This window comes from Malaclemys terrapin, chromosome 12 (assembly GCF_027887155.1).
Source record: "Malaclemys terrapin pileata isolate rMalTer1 chromosome 12, rMalTer1.hap1, whole genome shotgun sequence".
In the NCBI taxonomy this organism is placed as follows: Eukaryota; Metazoa; Chordata; order Testudines; family Emydidae; genus Malaclemys; species Malaclemys terrapin.
In genome coordinates this window covers 17,262,079-17,274,456 of record NC_071516.1, presented here as the reverse complement: position 1 = coordinate 17,274,456, position 12,378 = coordinate 17,262,079, and the positions used below count along the sequence as shown (strand labels likewise).

Sequence of the window (12,378 nt, the reverse complement as noted above, 5' to 3'; positions counted from 1 at the left end):
GCCCCTACTCTGAGAAAGGCCGGAATGGTTTCTCTATTGTGTATCCTCCCATAGGTTTGAAGTTTTATTTTGTGCACATGAAAGGTGCTGGATAGCCAAGCCTGGATCCTCTTTAGCGACAGAGCATATAGACCCCGGGCAGCAGCAGCTTCCTTATATATGCTCTTCTTCCACCCTGCCTTTTATCTCCATGGCCCAGTCCAAGCCTTGGTTTCCCTGAGACTGCCAACCAAGCGGCTGATGAGTGACACCTGTTGGTCTAGTTCATGGGATATGGACACTTGTCTACTGAGAACTGGACTGAGACCCGCACGCTCAGCCAGCTCGCAGTAACTGTCACCTTCCTAACTTCAGCCCTGGCTGGAAGAGGTGATGGAGGGTGACAGACTGCATCCTCGCATCACTATTCTGTCTCTTGCAACTAACTTTCTCCCTTCTCTGATGTTATGCCAGTAAAAAGCTTTCACCACAACCAGACTAGTCAGTGCCTAGGAATGATCAATTACCCCACCTGCTCAATTCCACTTGAAATATGTAGAAACTGATACCGAGAGATTAAGGCACAAAGGGAGAACATTTCCATTACTACACCAGTCCCACCGGATCATGGTCAGAAGCTCAGTGGAGAACAGAGAATGTAGTTTCAAAACTACCTTTAATCTGAACAAAACCCTTGAGAGACTGGTTCCCCGGAGCAGGCCAGCAACAACATGATAACAAAACATACTTCTAATCTGACTCAGTAACTTTAAAAGCATCACTTTCGATAACAGGATTAAAGTTATTGTAAGCTTGAAGAAGCACATTACCCCATAGCCAAGAGTTACATGCGCAATGAGTGGGAGGAAACTGCAGTGAAGGAAAGGGAATGAAAGAAAAAAAAAGTTAATTATCTGTACAGTAACTGTTTTCCAGGAGATGTTGTGCACACATACCTTCCCCTCTAGGTGCATGTGCCCAGTACACTTGAGTTGGAGACTTTTGCCAGCAGTACCTCTAGGTGGCGCACGAGTCCCTGATCCTTTTGCTCTCAGGTGAGGGGTAAGTGGGATATGTTTGCTTCCTCCCTCTCTAACTTCTCATCACTGTAACCAGAGGCAGATTAAGATTTACTGGGGCCCTGGGTGCAAAACATTTGGGCCCCCCACATCATTCCCAACCATGGAGCCCTGTCCCCTGCTCCTTCCCTTCCCCCAAGGCCCCTCCCCCAAAGCTGGGGCTATCATAAGAACTGCCCAGGGAACCTGGGCCACTATGGGGAATCCTGGACCTCCCCCACCCCATCTGCCCTGGGCAGCAGCATCCTAGGGCAGGGACACAGGCACGGGCTGCTCTCGGGCACGCCGGTCCGCCACCCAGGGAGGGGTCTTGGACCAGCTCTGAGCAGGGGGCAGAAGGGAAAGGGAGGCTTGAGCCAGCTCCATGTGTGGGGCAGGAGGATAAAGGGAGAGGGAGCTTGGCCAGCTCTGTGCGTGGGAGAGTGCGGGGGAAATATACTCAAGCTAGACAGGTTTGGTCTTCTGACCTGGCCGGGGCCTCAGGGGGAAAAGGAGAAGCAGAGCCGAGGAGCAGGGCTGATTGGGGGCGGGGGTGTGTGTGTGAAAAGCGAGTGAAGGACCTGCTGCCCAACTGCCGAAGACCTGGAGTGCTGCCCCGTCAGTAAAAGTGCCACCGGGTGAGTAAAAGTGCCGCAGCAGGTGGCGCCTTTTTTTTTGTGATCGCTCTCTGTTTGCTACACCTGGCTACGTCACTGACACCTGGTTGAGAACCACTGGCCTAGAGGGAAATCTGGTCTTCTTGGAAGACCATGAAAGGAGGGTCCATCCAGGAGAGCCTGAAGTTCTGAAACCCTCCTTGTAACCAGAAATGCCATCTTCATTAGACAATAAAGGTAATGATGATGTAGCCATAGGTTCAAAGAGGGGTCTTATGAGTTTGGAGATGACTAGATTTGAGATCCCATACAGGTACAGACACAGAAGGGTAAATGTTTTAGGGTTCTTGTAAGGGCTACTCAACAAAAGAGGGTGAGAGAAAATGGAAAAACCCATCTACTTGTGGATATAATGCAAAAAACTGGAAGCCAGGTGGACTCTCACTGAACTAATCAAAAGGCCTGGGGATGTCAGGTGCAACAGATAGACTAGCACATCTGTAACCTCGGTCTGATGGGGTGATAAATATTCTGCTTAAACTGAAAATCTCTTCCACTTTGCTGTGTATGTGGCTCTAGGGGATTTCATTTCTCAACTTCTTGGGAGCACAAGAGACCATCCATACTGTGAGGTGGAGATACTGGCAGCCGGGATGTTGAGACTTCCCTTGGTTTTGACACAGGAGATCCTTGACTAGTGGTAAAGTTATCGGCGACCAGATGGGAGAATTGATGCATGTGTGTGAACTAATACTGTTTAGGCCACACCAGTGCAGTAAGGATTAATGTTGTTTTATCTCTTTTCCATTTCCTGAGTACACTTGGAATGCAAGGAACTGAAGGGGATGCATATAAGATGACTGGATCAAGGGAGAATGTGATGGAACCCAAGCGGCAGCCAACCCTGAAGCAAAGTCTCATGCACTTGTTCAGGTTGGTTGTGAACAAGTCTATTGCTGGAAACCCCTAGCAGTGGAAAAACTGAAGGAAAATGTCCTTTCTGATTGACAACTTGTGTTGGTCTAAGAAAACCCTGCTGAGAGAATCCACAACTGTGCTCCTCACTCCTGGAAAGTGGAAGGCCTCCGAGGAAACGTTGTCACATATGCATAGATTCCATAAGAGGGTAGCTTTCTGGCATAGTTGAGATTATCGAGTGCATTGGACACATACCTGTAGCAGAATGTGCCTTCACAAAATCTCGCAAAGGAGAAGGCAGGATTCTGTCTTGAAACTAGAATGTCAGCTGTTTATTCCAGTGTGTTGGCACTTTAGGCCTGAAAGAAAGAAGGGTTAAAGCTGCAGTAGATAAATTTGTCCTGGTTTGCTAATTGAAACTGATCTCTCCCTTCCCTCTGAAAAACAGATGACTAAAGCCAGTTTAGAGAACGATGAGAGCTCTGGTGTGGCTAAAACACAACAATACTTTTATTTTAATCTCAAACTGCACTAAAAATCCAACAGCAAAATGGCAAGAACCAATCCAGAGCAAAGCTGTTCTCGTCCAAAGCAGTCAGAGGTCAACTTCAGTTACAGCCCAAGAGCATCAGACTCACGTGTGCATGTCAAAGGATAATGTTTAATAAACTCTGCTAATGTTGAAGGCCACCTCCCCCTGAGCAGATGCCGACAACGGCAGCTTGTGCGAAGGGCAAACACTCACATACAGTTCCAATCTTCATAACACCCACAATCTTTATAACACCTCTTATCACTAGATAATCTGATTAGGCAAACTCCTTATGTATTACACACCCAAGGACCTGCCCAGACCATCTGAACACACACTGCATCAGAGCTAGAGCATAAAGCAAGCACAGGACAGCGCTAGGAACTGCAAGTATGACCCCCAGCTCTAGGACACTCCACCTGTAGCTTTTGCTGTGTCACTTCAACTCTGCCTTCAAAGTTCCCTCCACGAGTGCATGAGACGCATAATTAGCGTTTAATATAAGCTTTTTGGGAAGATACATTACAAAGGTGCCATCTGTCAAACATACTCTGCTCTTTCCCCAGAGATTACAGACAGCTGACCACTATGGGAGTGAGTAAACAAAAAGGTTCAGATGGGCAGTCTCTGGGACATTTTGCTGCAGTAGAAAAAGCTGGTGAATCCAGCTCTAACGTGGGGTGGGCAAAATCCATCTTGAGGAGCTTCCTCTTTAATTTTAGAGAAAACTGGAGGCTCATGAGGCTTTGAAGGATCTCTTCCATACACAGATGACAACATGAGAAGCTGCCCCATAGTGTCCCCCACCAATTCAGTCCTATTCTAATCACAGCTACCTCTCTTAAGGAGGCAGGGTGTTCAGTCAGTTGCCTTGGATCTGTGCCAATTTGGGTGGTGGTAGGCAGTAGACCAGGGGTCTCAAACTCAAATGACGACGAGGGCCACATGAGAACTAGTACATTGGCCCAAGGGCCACATTACTGACACCTCCCCCCATGCCACCCTCAGCCCCACCCCCACTCTACCCTTTCCATGAGGGCCCCGCCCATTCCCTTCCCCCATTCCAACCTCTTCACCAAAATCCCCACCCCAGGGGGTACAAGAGGGGTGTGGCAGGGGCTCAGGGCAGGGAGTTGGTCTGGGATGCAGGAGGGGTGAGGGGTGCAGCAGGGGGTCAGGGTGCAGGAGGGGTGCAGCAGGGGGCTCAGGGCAGTGGGGGGAGCTGTGCGGGGTGGAGTAGGGGGTTCAGGGCATGGGGTTCAGGACAGACAGGGAGCCTGCCCTGCCCCCGCTGCACGTCAGGCCCGAGCTGCTCTAGGTAAACGTGGGGGGGGGGGCATGAGGAGCTCGCGGGCCACAGAAAATAACCCTGCAGGCCGCGTGTTTGAGACCCCTGCAGTAGACGTAGGTACCTGCCCACAAATCACTAAATACTCAACTCATTTCACCAGGTCATCAGCCAATCGTAAGTTGGTGGTGGCAACATCAACCAAATCTAATCCAGACGGCTAACCTTCTGACTGGCAACCTGGCATGCACAAGTCTTTCCCACGTGCAATTGCTGCATTTGAATCACAAAAAGGCAAAGAATCTTCTATTCTTTTTCTTTGGGGCCTGAGCAGTGTGGTTTTCCCTTCCCTTTGCACAGGTGCTCAAGAGAAGGGCTACAGCTGCTTAGGAAAGGAGAGAATGCCTGTGGGGATGCTAAGCAGCTGAGGTGCAGGACTACTAGTTGTTTCACTGCTACATGTGCTTCCCCCATGTTTGTTGCATCCACCTGCTGTCTTATCTGTCACTTATATTCAAGCTCTCCAGGGCAATGACCATCTTGATTATGTTTGCACAGTGCCTAGCACAATCAGGCCCTGATCTCAGAATGCCCCTGCTACATGCTGCTGCAATAAAAATAAACCATACCCAAGAGCAGAAGATTGGGTGGACCCTCACTCTTCTTTTCTGTTTGTTGACATTTTGCTCTGTTCTGAAGACTTACCATTCAAGGTACAGAGACCTCCTCTTTCCATCCTCAACAGATACAAGCCACAAGCCTCCCCTTCCTCCCCAAAAGAGGGCACAACATAAGAGACTCCACTGCAATTTCTTGGTTCTTGAATATGTATTTTTTTACTGAAAAATCATTCATAAATTAAATACAAAAATGTACAAACACATGGGTAAATAAATGTAATGATACAAAGGATTGCTCTGCTGAAAAAAGTGTGTGTGTATGTGTGTGTGTGTGTGTGTGTGTGTGTCTTAAAACACTACATTTCAGTGCAAACATGTACCCTGGCACCTCTTAAAATCATAAGAGTATGTTCAAAAGCCATGATGGTGAACGGATACTACCTGTGGTTTAACTCCACCTCAGACGGTGGGTGACTAGAAGTATGTGACTCTTGCTCAGTTGGTAAATTCGTTATAGAAGAAGAGGATCTTTAAAAAAATAATGAACTTTAAATAAATATTTTAGCAAATAAAACCCCACATGGCTTGTAAAAAAAAAAAAAAAAAAAAAAAAATCAGCATTGAACATGCCCTGACTCCCAGCAAGGTTAGTAGACCATGTTGACATACACGGGGTGCACAAGGGGCCTTGTTGAATTTCAGCTGCCAGAATACGTACAGTTCTTTTTACTATGAGAATTTTTACACCATAACAGCACATGCGCTTGACAAAGTGTTTTAACAATTACATTTCTACACAATATTTGACTTAGCTGATAAGATTAACAGTGCACATTTTAAGATATTCCACATTTTAGAGAGAGGGAAAAACTCAACCTGATTGACAAAAAAAATGCAAAGAGTGACATTGATTAGCTGTGAAATGGGCACTTTCAGGCCAACCTTAAATGAGTACATTTCTGAGTAGAGGTAATGCCTTTTTTGTTCAAAACATAGGGTGTAAGAGATGGTAAATATACATTAAAGACTGAGGATTCAAACTAAAATACAGTAACATCTACTCACACATGCATTCACAATTCCTGTGGTGGTGAATTTAGACCATTTGAAATACATTCCTTGTTTGAAGCACCATTAAAGACATCAGTTGCTAGCAACATTTCAAGATTAAAGAAATGAGGGGGAGAGTAAAGGTTCAGCATTTGAAAAGGATCCACAAGAATTACAGAGATCAAGAATCAGAAGCAAGAGAGTCTTTATTGCTATATGTGCCATAAAAAAAAAAAAACTATAAATAACCTTCAAGAAACAGTTTTAAAGCACATGTATTCCAAGACTTTAAACCTAAATTACAAACTTACCAGCACTTTCAAGGGCAGATGAACTGTCCTTTCATGCAGGCTGATAAGATCTACACAACAAGAACTCCATGTTTTCTAAACCAAAGTTATTCCAGAGACAAAAAAAGAGTCCTGGTCAATCACACCCACAGCAGATGTGTATGGGGATCATATGTCCATGGAACCAAGAAAATAATGTAAACCATAAGAGTTAAGGAAACAGAAGGCAAACAATTCAATAAAAGAAAGTTAAGTACTTCTGAGCTTAAATACTCACAATCTCTTTATATAGATATATAAAAAAGCAACCCAAAGCACTTTTACCATATAGAAGTCGAGTAAAAGTGAGTTTGTACATACTGTATAAGTGATGGATTGGTTTTAAACCAGAAAAAAACAACCCTAAAACAGGCACAACCCAAGGAGAACAGTTCAGAAAAAAACCTAAATCTGCAAAACTGGATGGGGACAACCACCAAGCACTTCAGTTTTGTATACTCATGTTTTCCTGAACTAATTAGAATGCCCTTCATTTTTTCTCATTATGATTTTACATCTGTGGATAAATCTAGCTCACTATTTGTACTTGTGGAATGCATTCCCTGGCTAAGGATTATAACCAAGGGTTCTACCTACAGTTAGAATGTACATTAGTTCAGTGTTCTGTTCAATTTACACAATAAATATATCAAAATATTATTTCATGAAACAAAAATGTTACATTAGAGGAATCACTGTAGAACGTTGTTAATTCAAGGGCAGATTTAATAAACTGCAGCTGACTGCCCAAAACTAAAGACAGTGACTGAGGAGGGAAGGTAAGATTTTTTGCATGGAAACCACACAGGCCTACTGGTGAAATTTGAGGGGAGAGGGGGAGAGAGAAGAGGAGGAGGGATGTGTTTGAGTAAGTCTAGAATCTAAGCTTGCACTTGCCACCACTGTGGTATAGAGGGTAATGGGCAATGAAAACCCAACAGGAATAAAATGGGAAAACTCCATATGAACTATAATTTACACATTATCTACCACACAATGATATGAACTGGATATTTGTTCTTTCATGAAGTTTCCCTTATCCCTCCCTTCTCCCAAAAAGCCCCCGCCATTTCCATAGTATGCAATGATGTGGCTCCATATTTCTGAACCCCGACATCCTACCAACTAAGGCCCCTATCCTGTAAACACCTACGCTTAACTTTACATCACTGGGACTACTCACATGAGTAGAGGGACTTGCTCAGGAGTAAAGTTACCTACGTGTTTGCAGGATTGGGGCCTAAATGAGTGACCTTAATATGTAAACCTTTAGCTTGAGTTTTAATTGTAAAAGAAAATAAAAAGGCATTTTACACAGCTTATTTACACTTACACTTCTTTAAGAAGCGATTCTGTGGTATATACTTCAAGCAGGTCATTAAAAAAAACCACACAAATGTAGAAGAATGGTATCATCTTAAGTTTCATTTGATCTCCTATTAGGGCAGTTGCCTACTGGGTTGCTTCTGGCATCCAAACTCAAGAAGCCAACAGAGTCATTCAGCCAAACTGGTTCTGTGAGACAAAAGCACGTCAGATCACTGTTGTGATATTGAGATTGTTGGAGGAGACGGAATGCAGAGACGAGAGCAGCAGGTCACACCATCGTTCATAAAACCAGAAAGCGAGCGAAGTCCCCGAGCTTGTTGCACAAACAATCGGACTGGGCCAGACGATTTGGGCGTGCACTTTCAATTTTATTCTTCGAAATACTGTGATCCTTCATTAGACAATGTGTTTCTTGTCCTTGGTAACTCTATAAAAGAATGTCTAATGTGTTGCTTTCTTGGTGAAGGGCAAAGCAAACTTATTAACTCCTCTCAGTATTCGTTTACCAGAGCCAGCTCTGGTGTCAGGTTAACAGTTATGTTTTTATACAAGGCGTCATATGTAATGTTTGGAAAGTAGTTCAAGTTACTGAGACCGTCCAGGACTTGCCTCTCTTTTGACTTCCTCAGCAACGCATACCTGTTTAAAGAGAACAAAAGATGGATGTATCCACTCCCACACTGCTCAAGGCTGCAGAAATTTAGGCTAAGAGCTATTACACGCAGTCCCAACAACAAGAACAAGAAAAAACGAACATGAGAAAATCCTCCTGAGCACAGACCCCTTAAGATAGATGTATAAGAGACAACTCCAGCATTTAGACACGTAAATATTTAATACACTTTGCAGAAATAAAATTTTGATCCACTGTCTGGAGTGATGCATAGCACAGACCAGAATCAGATCAGTATTATTTTTCTAGGCTAGTATGTTTTCTGTGTGTCCAGCCGGCACAGTTTTGTCAAACTGACAATATGCACAGAAATAAGAATTGGTAACTTCCTTCCCAAAAACGGTAGATCATGAGGACACAAAGCAGCTGAATGACTCCAGGTGTTTTCTGCATGCCCCTATACAAAAATAAGACATGGCCTTCATCCCACAGAACTTATCATCTAAGTGAGACAGAGCAAACGGGGGGCGGGGGGGAGGAGGGAAGAGAGGGGGAAGGGAAGATGACAAAATAAAGCCACTCACAAGAGCAGGAGCAAACAGCATTGGACTAGTGGCAGGCAGAAGCCAGAAGAACTGAATTTGAGGAGGGGGAAAGCAAAGGTTCTTGGCACCTCATTTCAGGGTTGGGGGCAGCATGGAAGAGAGTTACAAAGGTACAAGAGACAGCATAGGGTGTGAGAAGAAACAGATGGAAACATACAGGCAGGGTAGGTTCTTTGGTACTTGCACAGCCCTCATAACTGTCGTATCTACATGTTTCACAATCTTTTAATGCTTTTCCAAAGGGGCGGTTAAAGTAGAGCACGAAGACTTTGAACTCGGCTCAGTGAAATATTAAATCAGTACAGGAACATGGAGGTGAAGTAGTTAATGTTACAGGAGCAGCAGGAAGAGCTTTATCTGGAGCACACTGGATAGATTGAAGAGGGGGAAGGAGTGAGTCCAGAATGGAGAAGATTACAGTAGCCCAAGCAGGAGAAAAACAGTGGCATAAGATAGAGTTTTAGCAGTGGGGATGGAAAGGACACAGCAGAGGGAGAAGTAGCAGTGAAGATCTGGCAAGAGATTGGGTGTGGGGAAATTGATAATCAGCTCAAGGTTTGAGTGAACAGACTGAGTGCGTCAGTAAGGACAATGTACGGGGAAGTGAAGTTCCATTTGATCAATTAAAGTCTGAGAAATAGTGGGATCCAGGAGGAAATGTGAGGAGGCTGGAGGTTCATCAGCACAGGGCTCTGACACTACAGGAGCAGTCAGGCAAAGCTGTTTACACCAGTGACATCAATGTAAAGCAAGGCTAAGTTGCACCGGGGCAAATACCAGCTTTGGCCCATCTACACTAGGGAGCACCCTCGAGTAAATACACTGGTGGCTCTAACCAGACCCCATACTGGACAAAGGCCTAGTCTACAGAAAAAAGGGAATAAAGGAGTTAGTTCAAAGGCTTTGAACGGAGTCAGGTAGGCCTGTCACTGTAAGCTTTACAGTCAGCAGTGGGCTACGATGTTATGCTCGGATGTGTAATACCTCCAACTAGCAAGGTGAATGGCTTAAAAAAATAATCAGACTGCTTCAAAACCCTCTGAAACATACTATCTCCTCAACGCTCCTCAAGTGACTGTTGCCAAATAAGTGACAGCAGTTCACTGGATGCACGCTGACCATCAGCCTACAAAATTCCAGATCTGATGAAACAAAGGAGGCAAATCTAAAGCTCTCATTTCCACTGCACTGTAAAGCCCTTTGATGCTTTAGAGAAACTGAACAATTGTGACATTTTCCCCTGAAACTGACGTCCTTGGTTCAGCTACAGAGAATTGAAATGGTAGAAACTTATTTCCCTCACCATAATCTGTTTGGTAGCAAAATGAAAGCTAGATATAGAGAGGAAAAAGATTTTTCTCTCTATCAAATGGAAGCTCGGAGAACAGGAAAGTTGATGCTGGAAAGAGGCCCGGAGCTTAATGAACTGCTGGTTCATTCCCTGCTTGAATTTGCAGTTAATTCAAAAAGTATTAGCAGGGTGAGCTTTGTGAGTTTCTCTTCTAGAGCTCTCCTAGCAGTTCCTGTTCTGGTATTCGTAGTGATAACACAATTTATAGCTAATTGCCATTCTAAACAAACAGTTGTAGCTTGTGAGGTGTTGAGTCATGTAATTGTTCACAAATAAAACATTCCCACTGGTTCGGTTAAACAAGCTCTTTCGTACCACTGCATACTGCTCGCTCATACGCCTCCTGGGGCTCCTCTGGAAAACAGGGACAGCACCTGTGCATTTATGCTTCCAGAAACAGCTCTCTGGGCCCTGCTGGAATGCCAATCCTGATACACAATTTAACTCTTCACAGCCTCTTGAACAGGAACAAAACCTAATGATGTGGAGCTTTTCCCGGTGACTCAGCACACTATCACCTAGACTATAAGCTTTGTGGAGCAAGGCACTCTTTTGTTACTTCTCTTTACAGTCCTAGCATAATGGAGCCCCGATTGGCATTCCTAGCCACTACTGTAAAATAAAAATAAAAATAAAAATCAGTTAGCTGGATGCAAAATCTTGCTCACTTTAAAATTATGGCAAAATCTATTTTCTCCTATTGCAGCTGGGTTTTACTCTAGAAAAATGAAAAAGGAAGCCGACTGAGGTGTTCTTTCACCTCAAACAAAAATGGAGCAAAACGGTTATGAAGCACATGACACAGACATATTGCTTTTGCAATGGAAGCTACCTGCATGATGCAAATATAAGAGAGTTTGAAATCCCTCATAAACAGGGTCTAATAGAAACAGGGACAGAGGTTGTTATAGTAACTATAACACAAGGCTGTAGATCCTGCTACCATCCCTCTTGCAGGCTAAGCAGGGCTGGCCTGGTTCTAGGTTTGGAAGAGAACCTTTAAGGAAAACGCACATTGCTTCAGTACGTGGTGCTGACTATTCCACGTGAGGCTCACTTTCTACAGAGTACAGAACCAGGGCCGCAGCTTGTTACCAAAAGGTTCTATGCTGCTGAAACTCTTTTGGAAAAGCAACAACCACTAAAGAGGACCTTAGAATAAAGAGTCCAGGGTATTTACCAGGCCAGTTTGGGTTATTACATCCTGCCTCCCTGCAGTTCTGATTATTCCCTTCCTGTCCTAAGACTGTTGTGAACAAATTCTGTGCATTGCTTGACAGCTGCCACATATCACCCTGGAGGTAAATGAAGTGAGTCTCTTATACAGTATGAATGATAATTTGTGAAGTGCTTTAGTATACAACATTAGAACATCCGAGCTGCCATATGGGGTCAGACCATGGTCCATTTTGCCCAGCATCCTGTCTCTGACAGTGGCCTATACCAAAGCTTCACAGGGAGTGTACCAAACAGGGCAATCTTGGAGCGATGCAGTCCTGTCTACCAAACCCAGCTTCTGGTAGTCAGAGGCTTAGGGTCACCCCAAGCATAGGGTTGTCCCCCTGACCATTTTGGCTAACAGTTATTGATGGATCTATCCTCCATAAACTTACTACCCAGTTCTTTTTTGAACCCAGTTAAACTTTTGGCCCTCAGAACATCCCGTGGCAATGAGTTCTACAGGTTAGCGGTGCATTGTGTGAAAAAGTACTGCCTCTTGTTTGTATTAAACCTGCAACCTATTAATTTAATCAGGTGACCCCTGGTTTTTCTATTGTGTGAAAAGGTAAATAACACTTCTCAGTTCACTTTCTCCACACCAGTTAAGATTTTATAGCTCTGTCATATCCCCCCTTAGTCATCTCTTTTCTAAGCTGAACAGACCCAGTCATCTTACTCTCATCTCGTATGGAAGCTGTTCCATACCCTTGATCATTTTTGCCACATTTCTTAATTTTTTCCAGTTTCACTATACTCTTTTTGAGATGTGGTAACCAGAACTGGACTCAGTATTCAAGGTATGGGCATGTCATGGATTTATATAGTGGCATGATGATTTGGGGATCCTTCCGAATTAAACATAAATCTT

General features: G+C 44.2%; 1 protein-coding gene across 1 annotated transcript in view; it reads right to left on the bottom strand.

Annotated features, from left to right (window-relative positions):
* Nucleotides 1–6,250: 6,250 nt before the first annotated feature.
* Nucleotides 6,251–12,378, bottom strand: part of B4GALT5 (beta-1,4-galactosyltransferase 5) — a 62,346-nt gene continuing 56,218 nt past the window's right edge. The window contains exon 9 of the mRNA XM_054045714.1: nt 6,251–8,359. Coding sequence (XP_053901689.1) covers nt 8,212–8,359 — 148 coding nt within the window. The 3' untranslated portion in view covers nt 6,251–8,211. The remainder of the gene's footprint in view (nt 8,360–12,378) is intronic.